This window comes from Ambystoma mexicanum, chromosome 5q, assembly GCF_040938575.1.
Source record: "Ambystoma mexicanum isolate Mex_15411 chromosome 5q, UKY_AmexF1_1, whole genome shotgun sequence".
Classification (NCBI taxonomy): domain Eukaryota; kingdom Metazoa; phylum Chordata; class Amphibia; order Caudata; family Ambystomatidae; genus Ambystoma; species Ambystoma mexicanum.
Window position 1 is genome coordinate 524,761,154 of NC_090933.1, and position 18,382 is coordinate 524,779,535.

Genomic DNA, 18,382 nt, shown 5'->3' on the forward strand with positions numbered 1-18,382 from the left:
TCTGTTCCCCCTCCCTTGCCTGGTCGCGCCTTGAAACATTTGTGTATAGGCACATTATAAATGCCCTATCATGTCATACACCAAGCACCTGAGTTCCTAAGTCTCAGTCTAACTGCTTATCCACATTACCAAGAAAGCCAAGATGACTTTTGTGTCAAACCTTTTCAGGTCCACTTAGGCTGGCTTCACAGAACCCGACACTAAGAATAGTGGTTCTGTAAACGCTTCTAACAGACATAATTAGTGCCTGTTGGAGAGAACACTGCTGCAGGTTTTCAATAGCACTGAGAAATTATGTAGGTTGCTTACGAACTGTAAAGGCTAGTGTGGGCCACTGCTGGGAACCTCTCTATGTATATCTGTATGAACGTATGTGTTTTATGTAGCACAAACCTTGCTGGCTACAAATTAAGCACTGTACCAGAGAGATAAACAACCTGCTTGGGAAGACGAGATGGGGCATGGAAGAACACAGGTGGCCAGGAGCCAGTGTCCAGCAAGATGTTCTCTAGAGAATAGGGTTTTCAGTTACTTCTAGTAGCACTGGAAATAGGGGGTAATCAGTATAGCATGAGAAGGCGTGTTCTCTTGTTTACTCTGTCATGCAATTCTTGGATCCTAGTCTGATAAGCCTGTTGCTTCTGATGGTAAACTGACCTCCCAAGGTGTTGAATTATTCAACCAGGTGTATAGGAGCATTGGTCATTATGGTCCCAAAGCTAATGCTGGGTAATGTAAAGATGATTCAGGATTGGATGGTGAGTCAGTTCAATTACCTTAAGTGAGGGGGGGATGAATTTTTTCTGACCAGTGATGAGTTATACGGATGGATGATAGACAGACTTGAGGGGTGCCAGGGTGGAGGCTGTGATGCCAGCACAGAGGGAATTGACATCATCCAGTGGGAAAACAACCAGGGCTTAGATAACAGTTCTGAAGTCAGAGGTTGAGAACAATGGCTTGATTTTGTGAAGTAGGGAAAGTTGATACCAGGCTATTTGTTTAGTTGGCAACATGGGTTTTGAAGGAGAGGTATGTCGATGTTGAATCCCAAGAGGTTCATACTGGGAGCTAGCCAGGGAGTGAAGTCTTGACTTCCATTTAGGTTCGCCAGTGTAAGTCTATGGCTTGCTTGGAGGAGTTGACCAATAGTATGAATTCAATTATGGTGGGGGCGGTGGTCAGACCTAATTAGGTACTGGACGATGGCATGGCAGTGTTTCAGGCAATGGATATCTTTACATATTTGGCTTTCATCTCATCTGCTTACTGACAATTTTGATGTTGAGGTCTGCCAGGGGTTCCCCCAATAGTTAATGTACAGATTGAAGAAGAATTGAGAGAGTCCTGATCAAGTGAAATGTTTGTACATAGCCCATTGCTAGCTAGCAGAAGCCTGTTTGAGGTAAACACTCTTTGCAAACCATTACTACCAAAAGCCACATATGACCAGTGCTTATATTTGGTTTGAAAAAAAAAACATCTAAGGCCTTTAGGCAGGATTGGCATTTTACATGTAAATTAATAATGAATGATAAAGATGTGTTATTTATATAGCGGTTACGTCTATGTACTGTACATATTTACATACATTTTTCATTTCAACCGAAGTTGTTACGAACTTATCGACCTCGGAAGGATGAAAGGCTGAGTTGGCCTTGCCGGGATTTGAACCGGAGACCTGCAAATCACACATAGATTGCAGCAAGTACTTAACCCGCGGAGCTATTTTACAGACAATGTGAAGAATAACAGCACTTATTTTTATATACATTTTCTTTCAAAGCTTCATGGCCTCCTAAACAATTGTTAGCATTACTGAACTCAAGGCTACTTTATGTTATGAACCTCTAAAGGAGGAAAGGCTACAATTAAATTCAGAGAAAAGCACTTTACACACGCGAGACACACATCCCTATTACACACACATGAATCCACTCCGCTATCATATTGCAATGTTTTATAGCCGTAGTGAACTGATAAAAAGCAATTACTATGAGCATGAGCGCAAGCACAAGGAGAGCTTGCAAGACAATTTGCATACTGTAACTAATATCGCAACCAAACAGAGATATGTGAAACACGGACAGAATACCTGCAGAACCTTTGCCAGCAGAGTGAGCACAGCCATTTTGCTCTCCGGAGGGGAATCTTTCTTCCACCAGCTTTCAAGTTTTGACCAGTTACTTAGCACTGCAGTCACAAGTTTAACGCCTTGCTGTTTGCGAACAGTACGGTCTCTAAAACTTTGATCCAACATACCATTCAAAATGGTTCCAACCTAAGGAATAATACAATATTTAAAATGTAGGATTCCTGGTACATTGTAACAGTTTTGATAAACACATTACAAACTTGTATAAAATGAAGGCATATTATCATTACATTAAAATCTCTTCATACCATATTAGACGGCCATGAAATATATCTGCTATTTTAGACCAAGGTCTGAGGCAGGAGCACGTAGAATAGACAGCATGGTTTACTACGCAGTTTTTAGAACAGTTACCTCAATAACAGTCTACCATTTCATCATGGTAAATATTGCACCTTTAATATTACACCTTAACAAAAAAAAAACTTAAAAAAAGATCCCCAAGATGCTATATAAATGCATGCACATTTGTCATCACAGTGCGTAGCACATAAAACACAGATAATGTAATATTCTTCCCATGTGTATGGGTCACAGACCGACAACTGATCAGTGAGGCAGTGTGGTTTGACACTTATCACAGTGCAAGGACCTTTCTAATTCCTTCCTTCTGCTCCAGTGTCGGTTTTCTGTGCCCTGCATCCGTAAGGTAAAAGAAGGGGGTTGGGAGGCACAACAATAAGAAAATGATTTAACTAAAGGGTCAATATGGAGGCAAACCGTCTCCTTCCGATGAATTAAATTGGTCAGTTAGTTATACTTCAGGTGCAGCAGGGATAACCTCGAGGCCAATCGAGGTCCAAAGCAAAACGAAAACAGAACACGCATCGGGTGTTGCTACCCGATAACCCTGTGCTGCACTTCTCTCGGGACACCGTCCCAGCTATATTTACAGCCAATAGTGAGAAGGGATCTCCTCATATACTGGAAGTCACAGCCCACTATGGTATATTTTGTCGTTTTAGTTGTGTAACAGAAGGTAATAATGTACTACTCTCTATTATTCATTGCTGAGAAAAATCAATAAAGATAAGGTCCACCTGACCTAGTACAATCCAGAGCCACCAAGACCGTACACCATGTGGGTAGACAGTAATAATGTTTATGTGGTCAAAAGTAAAAAGGTAAACAGTGAGGATCACTCCCACTACAGGGACCTCAGTGTGTACAGTATGAATCAGTATTATTCCATCATACATGAATTCAATAAATAAATCAGAGTTGTATTATCGCACACTCTAAAGGCATATTCAATTGCAATTAAGCACCGAACTAATGAAGACATTCAAAATATAACAACATATAACCCATCAGCATGAGCAGTACAATTTCTTCTGCTCTATGTATTGTCCGAATCACTCCTAATGGTGCCAACGCATTTCGGATTCCGATGAACCCATCTTCAGGGCAGGATGTGTAAAGTTTCTTAGGATTGTAAGGGGTTTTCCTAAAAATAACAAAGATAAACTAATGAACTTTAATGTGTATACCAGTACTTCATGAAGGTAGGTATTAGTTTGAATCACTAATCTTATAGTTGAAGTAATAGCGAAAACACCTCAACCTGCATAGAGAGCCAGAATGACATGTCTCAGTTCACAAGACTATTAGATATTATGCTTATAAAAGTCCATATTGTACGTGTGACACCACTTACCCGGTCCAGAGGCAAGTACATCGCCCCCGGGTCTGAGCAAGCTTTTGGAGGGTCAATCACGAGGGATACGCACGGTAGCGGTTAGTAGTGGAGATAAGGATCTAAGTTTGGTATTAACACAAATCAGGGTAAAAGTAAGTATCAGCTATAAACTGATAAATTCACCGGTAAAAATATGCATAGTTGAAATATAGTCACTAACGATTATTAGAGTCAATAAGGCGATTTAAACATGCAGCCAAGCATGCCCATGCCGCCTGCGAGTAAAATCCTCAGCGTCTGTGCACTTAACGGAGGAAATGAGCGTAGAGCTGATGTGTTTAAACCCAGACACGAGCATATAATCAAGTGCTACTGTGCCGCTCGCAAGTGACTAACTGCCTGATTGACGGAATTATTAATGCCGAAATCGCAGATTTGCATGCCTTTCTGCCCGAAAATCCCTCTTTAAAGTATGGGGATTTTCGGGCAGAAAGGTGCGCAAATCTGCGATTTTGGCGCAAATAATTCCATGAATCAGGCTGTAAACAGTTCCGTTGAAAGTGACATTATCGCTTTATATGTAGTGCATCCGTGCTCGCACGCGAGCCTAAGCCGGTATAGCCATACCTCTCACTTGTCAGCAGAGCGCAGTCCTCGAGACGCCCGTCAGCAAGACGCGTGTCTCGAAACTGCGGATTGTTGTTATGTTGTCATGGCGGCAGCGCGCATGCGCACTGCCCCCTTGTCCACCATATTGGTGTGGGCATCCACATAGACGGATGCTATTCGCCAAAATGTTCGTCATTGGTCTGTACGCATGCGATTGGAATATTGGGGTCAGGGCTGTGGTTTATCTAGACATCATGTCCGTGTGTTGCTCCACTTGGATTCGAGTACCTAACTGTGGTAGAACGTGTAGCGAACGAGAATATTCGTTTCTGTGTATCGATCCAGTTATTAACGAAATGCCCCAATAGGCGTCATTTTAGAAAATGAGGTATATACGTATACTTGCATTATGGAGAGATTATAGAAATGTGCATGAATAGAGTGAAGTTGTGATCGCTCCACTTCACTGCTAGCCATATGTCAAGGTCCAAAGAACACGTTACCGGTCACTGTCAGATCAATGATGTAAGTGAAACCAATTGACATATAGTAAAGTGTGTGGTGGGGCACCAAGGCAGCCGAAGACTGCCCGGTGCCCCAACACACACTGACCCTTAGACATTATAAAGTTCTACACGCATCCATTACTGCGCCACCAAAAAAAATATTGTTCAAAAGCAGTTATGTTTGTTCATTTTCAGCCTTGTTTATTTTTAGTTGCAGCCCACTGGGCTGCAACTAAAAATAAACAAGGCTGAAAATGAACAAACATAACTGCTTTTGAACAATATTTTTTTTGGTGGCGCAGTAATGGATGCGTGTAGAACTTTATAGTTTCATTTTTGACAAGCGAAGTGGGGGAACTCTGTGTCTTCGCTCTCTACACACATCATTGCGACACGATTGAGTTATTACTTTTGTATTAAGTCGCGGAGGTCCAAGAGTGCAGCTAGAAAAGTTCCCCAAATTTGCTGACCCTTAGACATGTTCACTGAAGCCAGAGCAGGAATCCCACAGGGGGGGTTCACCCCTCTGTCCTGACCGGTACAGTGTAGCATCAAGTAAATATATACAAAGGTCATTAGATACTCTCCTATATCTCTGCTATCCAGAAGGTTATGGTTTAACCATACAGGTGGGTCAATGTCCCTAGACAGTGCCCCCAAGTGTTTAGCAATGAGGATGCGCGTGCCATACCCATCAGTCATAATACAATTTCAGATTGATTTCTCTCTGTATTTTCCACTCTAACTGCTTGATCAGTGCCACTGGTTTGTCAGTAGCTCGCAGTTCTTCTCCTGTTGTTTTTATGAGGCCTAAGATCCTCTGTGCTTCCTCTTCGCTGAACCCTAAGGAAAGAACAGTGTTGGATCAGTTCAAGAAGATCCCTTTTAAATCCAAGAGATGTGGAAACTTTACGGCCATTGAGCGACAAACTCTAAAGAGACTGTTGGACAACAAAGATATTATTTTCAAACCGGCTGACAAGGGTGGCGCCTTGGTCCTAATGGATAAAATCAAATACATTAGGGAGGTTGAACGACAATTAGCGGACCGGGAAACCTATATAGAAATTGACTACGATCCAACAGAGAGGGTAAGAAATTGATTAAGGAAACACTGGACGAGGCAGAAGACAGGGAGGTTATTTCGGAAAAGACCCATACATTTCTTGAGAAGACTCATCCTATCACACCAGTGATATACATTCTTCCAAAGATACATAAAAAATTGTTGGATCCATCTGGACGACCAATTATAGCGGCAACAGACAGCCTACTTGAACCACTTGCGAGGTATCTTGATAAGATTTTACAGCCCCTTATACAAGAAACTCCAACATATATTAAGGATACAACACATTTTCTTCAAAAGCTGAAAGAGGTGAACTTCGTGAATGGAAGGGACATCCTATTCACAATGGAGGTTACATCTCTGTACACGAACATTGTACATGAGGCAGGCCTTGAGGCAGTTGAATGGCTGCTGTTAAGGTCAGACAACTGCCAAGGAGATAAAATCTTTGCCTTAACAGTACTTAAGTTGGTGCTTATGAATAACTTTTAGGTTTCAAGATCAATATTACCTACAACTCTCAGCCTCCAGTATGGGGGCAGCCATGGCCCCGGCCCATGCTAACATATGCATGTACTACTTAGAAAATGAATATGTGTTGACCTCAGCGAGATGGCTTCGCCACCTCACTATATTTGTTAGGTACATCGATGATGTCTTCGGTATATGGACTGGCCCAGAGGACGAGTTGACGGATTTCTTTAAAATGATGGACAGCATGCATCCACAAATTAAGTTTACCACTCAGACAAGCAAACTAAGGATCAATTTCCTGGATGTGGAAATCTACACCAAAGGAGCCATTCTTGAAACGAGGATATTTACGAAGTCAACAGACAGGAATAGTCTCCTACTGGCGACAAGCTTTCATCCACACCGGACAATTGAGTGTTCCATTAAGCCAATTCCTATGCTACCGGAAGAATATCTCAGAGGAGTCAGAAAATGCAAGACAATCAGTGACCTTGCGTCACAAATTCAGGAAGAGGGGTTACAGTCCGGCTTCTATCTCCAGAATTGAAGAAAGGGTGGCTAACATTGAAAGAAATACTCTACTTACGCCTAAGGTGAAGAACAAGGATGATTGCATGGTATATGTGAGCATGCATTACAACCAAAGCAGGAAAATCAGGAATATAATTCAGAAGAAATGGCCTATGCTGCAAATGGACCCTGAAACACAATCCCTTTTTTCAACAAACTCCTATCTTTGCATATAGGAATAGTGGGCTCTCAGAAACAGCCTGATTCGAGCCGAAACACCAAGTGATCAGGCGGTGACCATACAGTATAAAGGCACACAACCCTGCTACAACTGCCAGCATTGCAGTAACATTCTGGTAGGCAATAAAATCTCACACCTACACACAGGGAAACCAATTACACTCAAAAACTCCTGCACCTGTGATTTAACAAATGTGGTTTATGCTCTTAAATGCCCCTGTGGGCTCTACTATGTGGGGATCACCATGAGGAAAGCAAAATTAAAATGGACAGAGCACAAATCGAACATTCGGACTAAAGGTTTGAGATCATCAGTGTCCATGCACTTCGTTGAAGCAAGACATTCGATTGCTCAACTGAGATGCATTATTCTGGAACAAGTGCTAGTGGGCCCTAGAGGGTGGGGATGTGCATAAACGATTGTTACAAAGGGAAATCTTCTGGATCGATTGATTGGACTGCTTGAGCCCAAGAGGCTTGAACTGCGAGTTCGATCTCATGTGCTTTGTTTAAATGTCATAGGTATGCTTTTTTTTAGGCTTTGTTATTCTGTTTTTTATTCTGTTAGTCTTTAACTGCAAAACTTTAGTCAGATAAAAGAACGGTCTAGCGACTAAGGCCAATCTGCATTCTTTGAATCTTGGATGACAATGTAAAAGTCACAGTGAGGATGTCATGATGCCTACCCCCGGGCATCCGGATCGAGTCCATCAGCCCCGGGAGCAGGCATCCAGATACTCATTAAAACCCCAACAGCCCCGGCTGGGGGCTGTTTGGATTCAGTCCTGGCGCCTTAGGCGCCAGGCTCATAGACTTTACTTACCTTATGCAGACCATGCTGCAAATGAGTCCAAGCCAATGTGAGGCCTGGATGGGACTATTTTATTACAGGGACTATTTTTCACTCGGGTGTGGTTCTGGGGAACGTCTTACCTGGGACTACTTTGCAGGCTATTTAAACCATGCCCGAACAGCAGCCCATGCTTCGCGTTATTCTGCATCCAGCAGCATGACGCTCACCGTGTCTGCAAGTCAGCATCCAGTCTTCTGCCACGCCCGCCTCGAATCCGGAGCTCCTAGACAAAAGGAAAAGAAAGGAGAAGAGGTTAGATCACAGACATTATGTGATTCCTTACCTGATTCCGGACCCAGCACATCTCCAAGCCTGGAAAGGACATTATTTCAGCACGCGTCGCTTTGCCAACAGCAGCGCTGCGTTATACTCACCAGTCCACCGCTGCCTCCATCATTTTCTTCGTCGAAATCCAGCACCTGGGGGGAAAACAAAAGGAATAACAAGGTGAGCCGAGAAAACCGACAAAGACAATCTCTGCCACCATAGGCTTACCGGCTTTACCACCGGAGGTATTATTCTTTAATTCACTGCATCTTCCCATGCCGCACCTACAAAGGGAGAGAAAACAGCAAGTTAAACTCATGCAACTTTTACCGGACAGTGTTTGGTAATACAGACTCTTACCTGAACGCCATCAGCTGCCTCCAGGCAATATTCTTTTGGACCCAGCTGCAACCTAACGAGGGAATGGAACAAGAGTGAACATCGGACATATTGAACTCTTTGAACTTTATAGACACTGGAGTCAATATTCCTCCGGAACTCCTCCAGTACGTTCAACCCAGTGAAGTAACTGGTATCTACGCGCCCCTGCATGCCATGCAGGATGGAGAGCTCATCATTTAAAAACATAAGGTGAGGTTACCAAAAGGGGATATCGGAGATGATTAGTGGGGAGAACGAGAACTGTTGGGGGGCCATCACTAAAGTCCACGGGTGGCTAAATCCCTTTCTCCACTTGCAGGAGAATACTTCTACGAGTCCAGCAGACAAGATTAGGCGGGCCAGTCCAGACTGTCATCTCTTCACTACGCATCACGTTGGTGGAGACCGCAGCTGTCCGGGTCCGATCGACGCCCCAGTGGGAACCAGGTGAGCGTAACAGAGGAGCCCGACATATACATTAATGTGACTCGTGCCTACGGGGATTACTGAGAATTGTGTATGTGCATTTGGGAAACATGATATCGTTACATTGTACTAATGATATCTGTGACTGCTGAAAACTTGATTGGGTTGCTATGTTTACACACAAGTTATTAACTATGTATTATGCCTGATAGGGATGGCACGCGCATCCTCATTGCTAAACTCTTGGGGGCACTGTCTAGGGACATTGACCCACCTGTATGGTTAAACCATAACCTTCTGGATAGCAGAGATATAGGAGAGTATCTAATGACCTTTGTATATATTTACTTGATGCTACACTGTACCGGTCAGGACAGAGGGGTGAACCCCCCCTGTGGGATTCCTGCTCCGGCTTCAGTGAACATGTCTAAGGGTCAGTGTATGGTGGGGCACCGGGCAGTCTTCGGCTGCCCTGGTGCCCCCACCACACACTTTACTATAAGTCAATTGGCTTCACTTACAACATTGATCTCACCGTGACCAGTAACGTGTTCTGTGGACCTTGACATATGGCTAGCAGTGACGTGGAGAGATCGCATTTTCACTGTATTCATGCACATTTCTATAATCTCTCCATAATGTAAGTATACGGATATACCTAATTTTTCTATAAATGACGCCTATTGGGCATCTCGCTAATAACTGGATCGATACACAGACACAAATATTCTCGTTCGCTACACGTTCTACCACAGTTAGGTACTTGAATCCAAGTGGAGCAACACACGGACATGATGTCTGGAATATTGGGGTCAGGGCTGTGGTTTATCTAATCACATGCGTACAGACCAATGACGAACATTTTGGCGAATAGCATCCGTCTACGTGGATGCCCACACCAATATGGTGGACAAGGGGGCAGTGCGCATGCGCGCTGCCGCCATGACAACATAACAATCCGCAGTTTCGAGACGTGCATCTAGCTGACGGGCGTCTCGAGGACTGCGCTCTGCCGACAAGTGAGAGGTATGGCGATACCGGCTTAGGCTCGCGTGCGGGCACGGATGCACTACATATAAAGCGATAATGTCACTTTCAAGGGAACGGTTTAGTCACTCGCGAGCGGCACCATAGCACTTTGTTATATGCTCGTTTCTGGGTTTAAACACATCGGCTCTATGCTCATTATCTTCATTAAGTGCACAGACGCTGAGGATTTTACTCACGGGCAGCGTGGACATGCTTGGCTGCATGTTTATATCGCCCTATTGACTCCAATAATCATTAGTGACTATATTTCAACTATGCATATTTTTACCAGTGAATTGATCAGCTTATAGCTGATACTTACTTTTACCCAGATTTGTGTTAATCCCAAACTTATATCCTTATCTCCACTATGACCGCTACCGTGCGTATCCCTCGTGATTGACCCTACAACAGCTTGCTCAGACCCGGGGCGATGTACTTGCCTCTGGACCGGGTAAGTGGTGTCAGACGTACAATATGGACTTTTATAAGCATAATATCTAATAGTCTTGTGAACTGAGACATGTCATTCTGGCTCTCTATGCAGGTTGAGGTGTTTTCGCTATTACTTCAACTATAAGGTTAGTGATTCAAACTAATACCTACCTTCATGAAGTACTGGTATACACCTTAAAGTTAATTAGTTTATCTTTGTTATTTTTAGGAAAACCCCTTACAATCCTATGAAACTTTACACATCCTGCCCTAAAGATGGGTTCATCGGAATCCGAAACGCGTTGGCACCATTAGGAGCGTTTAGGACAATACATAGAGCAGAAGAAATTGTACTGCTCATGCCGATGTATACACTGCGTTATATGTTGTTATATTTTGAATGTCTTCATTTGTTCAGTGCTTAATTGCAATTGAATATGCCTTTAGAGTGTGCGATAATACAGCTATGATTTATTTAATCTGTATTGAATTGAATTCATGTATGATGGAATAATACTGATTCATACTGTACACACTGAGGTCCCTGTAGTGAGAGTGATCCTCACAGTTTACCTTTTTACTTTTGACCACAAACATTATTACTGTCTACCCACATGGTGTACGGTCTTGGTGGCTCTGGATTGTACTAGGTCAGGTGGACATTATCTTTATTGATTTTTCTCAGCAATGAATAATAGAGAGTAGTAAATTATTACCTTGTGTTACACAACTAAGAAGACGAAATATACCATAGTGGGCTGTGACTTCCAGTATATGAAGAGATCCCTTCTCACGATTGGCTGTAAATATACCTGGGACGGTGTCCCGAGAGGAGTGCAGCACAGGGTTATCGGGTAGCAAAACCCAATGCGTGTTCTGTTTTCGTTCTGCATCCATAAGGTGCCACGAGACGCGGGTCGGGCACCTAAACGCGGGTAGCATAGGAATACTGCAGTAGGCTTTAAAGGCCTAAAAGTCCTGAAAACCATGAGCCCTGGAAGGTTAGTGGTGCAATTCGCAGACACCTGGCGGTTCCTGTCAGGGGGTCTTTTGGTAGTCAGGCGAGGTGTCTTGAGGCTTCCAGCAGCATAGGCACACGTGCAGAGTGCTTCTTACACAGTTTTATGTTTTTGGAGGCTGATAGAGCTGGGTGAGGTCACTGTGGTCTCTATGGGTCAGCCAATCTTCTTACTGTGCCCCATAAATTGCACCAGTGTGTGTGGAGCCAGTGCAGTCCTGTTGTGCAGCAGAGCCGGCCTTGGCTTCTGGCGTTGAGTCCTTCTGTGGCTCATATATATTGCTTTGTAAAAGCAAAGAGTGGGAAAGGTCAGTTGGTATAACTGGCGGCCTGCATCACGGACATTGGATCCATCGGATTAGTAAGGGGTACACCTCCCCTATCCTCCCCCACACCGTATAGACGGGCAGACCGTCCTTTTGCAGCATGCGAGTTGAAGCACGTTGCTTTGAAAAAGCAGAGCATCATGGACATCCAGTAAGTGCAAGTTAATCCGCTGGATGAGGACTCTGAGCCTTTAAGCACAGAGGAAGGCGTTGGCCTCACATTGGACATTCCAGATATACCAGCCAAAAATACTACGCACGCTGAACAGGCCTGTCCCCAACAAACTGAAGATGGGGGAGTCCCGCAAGGCCTCATGGTGAGCACGAAAATGACTGATTATTTTCCTCCCTCCAACAATGGTATTCCCACTGACCCAGCAGGCACGACTTGTATAGAGGCCCTTCTGGAGGAGTTCTCGAAATCACTTGCTTGCCTTGGATCCAAGACAATAGTAAAAGTGGTAAACGCCCTTACCAAAGCTACAGTGTACCAGACAGATGTTGCTTCTCCCATCCCCCCCTCAGTTTCCCCACAACCCTGTATTGACGGATACTCAGCAAGATTCTTATCCTGCTAATGAGTTGCAAACATGAAACCAGGCTGACCCATTACAAGCACCTGCAAAGCTGATACCGTCTCCATTTGAAAAACACACTATCGAGGCATTTGAATTCAACCGAGATGAGATACCTTTACTGTCCAGGCCCATGTTCCCCGTGATGAACCTTAACCCTGTCACACTGCTCGGTTCCAATGACCTCTCGCTGCCATCTTCTCCTACCTCATCCGATATGTTGAATGAAAGTGGGTCGTCAACTGTGATGTTTAGTATCTTGGAAACATTGTTAACGGAGCTTACCATCAAATCTGAAGCAATCATGAGAAAGTTAGAAATGCAATGTGATCAAACTAAGTCTAAGATATCTATGGACACCCTTCAGAGCCGCATTGATGCCCAGATGTCGGCTATGGTTGACCTTCCTACTCTTATTACCTCTACTTTACCATCTTCCTCTATTGCTTCTTCTTTTGAACAACTGCCCATTGCCTCGTCTTAATTGGCACCATGGCCAGGAGGCCCTGATCGAAATCCTTACGGGCCGCCTACTAGAGACGGTTAGGCGAGGCCATTTGCACAAACCTATCGGGCACGCGCTGATGTACGAACCCATGGCAGCCAAAGAGAAACGCATGAGGAACAAAGGCGTGACTGGTGAAGCCTGCTCAAGAGAACCAGCTGCTCCATTTAATCCTATGTTTCAAACCAGACAGCCTTTGCACCCTACCCACGAAGTGAGCAAGGGGACTTTACCATCTACTAACTGTGCAGTTTTCTTAGGGGAATATGCCGGAATTTTGCAGCAGGTCTTGAACAATGACCCGAATCACTCGACCTTGTGTGCCTCAAATGTGGGACGCACGAACATTAGTGCTCCTAAGAAGCTTCTGTTAAAGAAACCTACGAAGGCAACACCAAATTCATATAGGAAGAAAATTGTCGGCCCCTCAAAATCACTCCGACTTGTGCTTGTCTTTGTTAAGGACAAGGAGGGAATGGATCCTGAAGTCAACCTGGAATCACAGTTTGACCACCAACCAGAACCTGCCATAAATTCAATCGACGCCTTTGCCGCCTGAACAAGTGTCTGGACCCCCGCCCACAGCTACCATCAATTCGGAAGCACCTGTTGACCTGGCACTTAAAGGGGGACCCGACAGTCTGGGCCGGGGAGACAATTGTGCAGAGATCATCTTGGCAGAGGGTGGACTCTAAAAACAGAGTTACCCATAAAGCCCTTCATATACAGAGTCTTTTGTGATAACGACCGCCAGGTTCTGAATTGTGCCCATATTCTGGATTTGTTCCATGGCATTATCCCACTGCGACACATCCAATCCAATGATATAAAAACAGTTGACATTTGAGAACAAGTACCCAATCCCACTTCTATTTTATTCTTCTTTGCAAATAGTACTTTGTCTTACGTACTGGAGCATGTGGGTTCTTTTGGTCACATGGGCAATGAATGTGTTTTGGTGGAAATTTGAGTATGGTAAGAGATTTTGTCCCCCAAAACACGTTGGGTCACCTAATGTAGCAGACTCTGGCGGCAACAAACTTCTCCCACGCCCCTAGCCTTCCAATTGGTGTGGGATTAGGGACAATAGCCAGGGGGAATAATCCCAGTGGGATTGGCTCGGTAAAATGGTGGCCCAACATGGGTGATTGGCTCTTTAGTCCCTGGTATGGTGCCCGACACCCGGCTGATCAGTTGGAATACCTGCCGACACCATCATCTATTCGAGGGTGGCAGCCTTAAGAGATCAGATCGATGTTTACACTGTGATGGCCCTCCAGGAGACCTGGCTTGTTCATGAGCTGGTCATTGATGACTGGCAGGTTCTTTTTAAGCCTGCTGTCTAGGGCCCATGGGGCCACCCTAGGGCAGGACTGTTATTTGCTGCTAAGAACCCCTATCCTTGGTGGAATCCGCTTTGGACTACCCCAATTTACTAGTGGGAAAAATGTCTTTCCCTTATGATTCTGTAGGAGGGAGTTGGTAATGTCTGAAATTGAGATATTGCTCTATTACCAACTTGGACGTCTCCCGAGCATCATATGTGGAGATTTCAATTCTAGGATTCCAGGGGAACTGACCCCCTCGGATCGAGAGCTTTGTTCTTCGTCCGATTTGCCGGACGAGAACAAGCTCTCTCATTTCTGTAAAAGGGGGCCTCGAGTGGGCAAACAGCCTCTATACCTTGGGATGTAAAATAATTAACGGTTCTACGAGGTTGGATTCCCCCCCCATACACCTGTATCGGATAAAAGACCTATAGTATTCTGGACTATGCCTTTTTGGCTAATTCTGATAATCTGGTAATAGATATGGGTGTGTCACACAGATTGGCGAGCGATCATCTACTCCTCTTGATGAGAACGAATAGTTCCATGCCCCCACCGGTGTTGAAACCCGAAGGGGAGTTGGAAGTAAACTCTACACTGAATCTTGTTTCTTGGAATGACCGAAGGATGTCGGCAGTTGTGGCCCCTATCCAGCTGGCATGGATTTCCTATGCTGGAACTAGTGAGGAAAGGCAGCTTGAAACCTCAAGTTCCCATGTGGCAGACGCCATTAAGGATTTTGGTGTTGCCATGCAGGTAGTTACCTCTAAGACCTTTGTCAAAAGAAATACCAACGCCTGTGTGGCTACTGGGAGTCCCCACAAACATTTGTTCGACTAATTAATCATCAAGAAGAAAGAATTGCGTTCCACTCTTGGGGATCTTGCACCAATGGCATTCTATGATCTTGGGTAGTCACCACAGCTCCAGCTATCATAGGTATAAATCCATTATGAAATCTACTATTTTCCGAAGTTATAATGACCAGCAGATTGTAAAGCTAACTGTGAAGAGTAACTGCGCTTTGTTTCATGACTATACCTATGAGAACAATACCCTGAATATATACACCACTTCGTGAGGGATTACCAGGGGATCAAAATGAATGTAGTTAAGACTCTTGAAATAACTGGAGCTTCGTCTAATATTACGGGAGTCTTTCGCCACTGTAGGCTTTGTGGGGAATTTCAGCTTCAAACAGCCAAACATCTTTTAAGGAACTATGAAGCAGTAGTGACATTAAGGACTGCGGCCTGTCAGGCTGCCTGAATTTATGATTGTGTAAATGAGGGGATGTGGCCACTGCTCATGAACGGCAACAGCGAACACTGTATTCTTTTTTTCATTATGTGGAAGAAGTTGACCTTAATTCTGAATGAAGCTTTACGTGTATTGAATGGGGGGGAGTGGATGAATTGGTGAATGGATGATTTTGTTGGTAAGGTACCAATGGGACTACCTATTTTAGGACTGTGTGATTATTCTCTTATCTTTCACATATTGGAAAGTTGTCTGTACTGTATAACTATATAACATGTTAATAATTAAAAAAAACATTTAAAAAATTTAAAAAACACAGATAATGTAGGAAAAAACACTTTAGATTTTCATTTACCAGAAATAGAACAGATGTTTTGTTTTGAATAAAAACAAAGGGAGGCAGCTTCCGCTTTCTTGTGTTGTCCTCAAGAAATCTTTTCAGGGTACATTTCTTAGTGTGGATTGAAATTAGTATTCCAGGATATATCTGAACAATAGTAAAAAGTGCACCACAGAAGGTCTGACAGCAAAAAAGGTATGTGGTTTTCACCCAGTATAGCTCAGGCAAAAAAGATGGACAATTATGCTGGCTGAATTCAATAGAAATTATGGGTTAAACAGCAGAAATGTATTTCAACCAAATATGGTGGAAACACAAATGAAATCCCTGACTTTGTAGCACCTAACCATTTTTCCAAATGATCAGGAGCATTGCCATTTAGGTAGCTATGCAAGACAGTAACAAATTATCACATTTCCACAGGATGGCGCAGATTGTGCATTGTCACAATCATAACTTTTAGAGATTTAGGAAGTCAAAGTCTCAAAAAAGGAACATGCCCCTATGGGAACAAAAGAGGATCCTGGGAAACCCACAACCTATGTCAAAAAGCTAAAACTAACCTTTTATTAAGCCCCATTGGCACAATGTTCCTCCTACAGCACTAACTGGAACATTTGCACCATTGATGCTGTGAACCCTCCCCTATGACTTGTACAGTGTTTTGTTGCTTCCTGAAGGTAGGTCTGCACTGAATAAAAATTAATAACAAAAATAAGCACAGATGAATTTAGTGGATTGTCACAAAGTGAATCACGCAATGACCCTCCTCTAAGAGGTTCCATTCAGGTATTGCAACTTCGCAATTGAAAGGCATGGAGGTTCAGCTAGCTCACAGCGGGATGAAGTATCCTGCCACAACCCTGTAGCAATAGATCCTTCTCTATAAAGAACACAGCAACAGGTCCAGCAGGATTGGGGGCAATGTTCTACAAACCCAACCGTGGAAATCATAATTATATTTTTCTTCCTGTTCTCAATTTCCTAGACACCAGAAAAAAAATGGGAATGGGAGAATTATATCTGCCTAAATATTCAGGGGGTGGGGGGGGTGTATCACCAGTGCACCCCGCAAACCTGGAGAAGATCTTCTCTACTATCTCCTTGTTCATCTCCCACTTGTGCAACATGCTTGTGAGTTTGCTGAATGCATCTACTTGGACATTTTGACTGCCTGTCAGATGGGCTCCGGTCATAGATACCTTGCTGTCTATCTCCCAAAATGAGAGGGGCATAACCACTGGCACTATCCGAGTGACCCAACAATGGCTTGTGGATGTAATGCATGGCATTGGTAGTGTAAGTCAGCATCTGGACAGTCTCATTGAGTGATGGCAAAAAAGATTCCATCGTAAGACAATTTTCTCTCCACTTCAAAAGGTTCAGGGGAAAATCTTTTTCATGACCCCCCTGCACCCCTCAGTTACTGCTCACTGAAAAGTTTAGAAGATGAGGTTCCTAGCTTTGCAGAATGGCCACTAGATCAAGACACGGCAGGATGGTAACCTTTGAAGTTTGGGGTTACAAAATATCATTTAAGGCATGGAACCTATGATCCACAGATGGAGCAGGTGGGACTCTACTACCCTGACCACCATTCTCGAGAAATTACCAGACTCCCATTCCTGTGAGGCACTCCCTAGACCACGTACCACAGATGCATACATGGGACTGCCCGCTATGGAGAATAATGTGACATTTTTACATTTGGCAGATGGCAATGCTGAAACAAACCAATATGAAAAAGGAAAAGAAGATGTCTCTTTAAGGAGAGAAGTATATATGGGATGAGTGGAAGGAGGCGAGAGAGAGTATTGTACACAGGAGAAGCCCACTGACATCGCGCCTTGGAGAGGCGGAGCAGAGACAAGCCGTAGAGCCTGCGACTTTTGAGGAAGCACGGTGCTTACAACAACAGATAAACCATTGTGAAGTGGGAGAGAGGAACCCTGTACCAGGTGGTGGCGTAACCATGACTGCATCGTGGTGGGCAGAACGCCTGGGAATGACACCGAGACCATCACTGCTGGAAGCACGAGCAGCTCCCCAATGACAAGCGTCTACATACGGCAGTAGCCAAAGGGAAAGCCGAGAAAGGGACACCAGCAAATGTGAGGAACGAGAAGCCAGATACCGAAGAGGACTACACGAGCGAGTGTCGATCACTGCAAGGTTCCCCTGCATACATGGAGGTACTAGAGAGAACCGGTAGTGCAGGAGGCCACTGTGGCACCATTATATGCATGGAGAAACTCATTCCAGTCATAAGGACGGGATACTAAATATAAGACTGTGAAAAGAGAATTGTAATAACTAGACAGTGCAAGTAACGAATAATCTGGTTGGGGAAATAGAGGAAGACTAGTATTATTTGAAGAGAGAAACTCGTCCCATGCCTAAGGATGAGATATTACCAAAAGACCTGCTAATTGGAGGT

General features: G+C 44.1%; 1 protein-coding gene across 1 annotated transcript in view; it reads right to left on the reverse strand.

Moving 5' to 3' along the window:
* PRKDC (protein kinase, DNA-activated, catalytic subunit) overlaps nt 1–18,382 on the reverse strand; it is a 3,362,625-nt gene that overhangs the window by 2,042,965 nt on the left and 1,301,278 nt on the right. Inside the window, exon 37 of the mRNA XM_069621025.1 lies at nt 2,096–2,281. Coding sequence (XP_069477126.1) covers nt 2,096–2,281 — 186 coding nt within the window. The remainder of the gene's footprint in view (nt 1–2,095; nt 2,282–18,382) is intronic.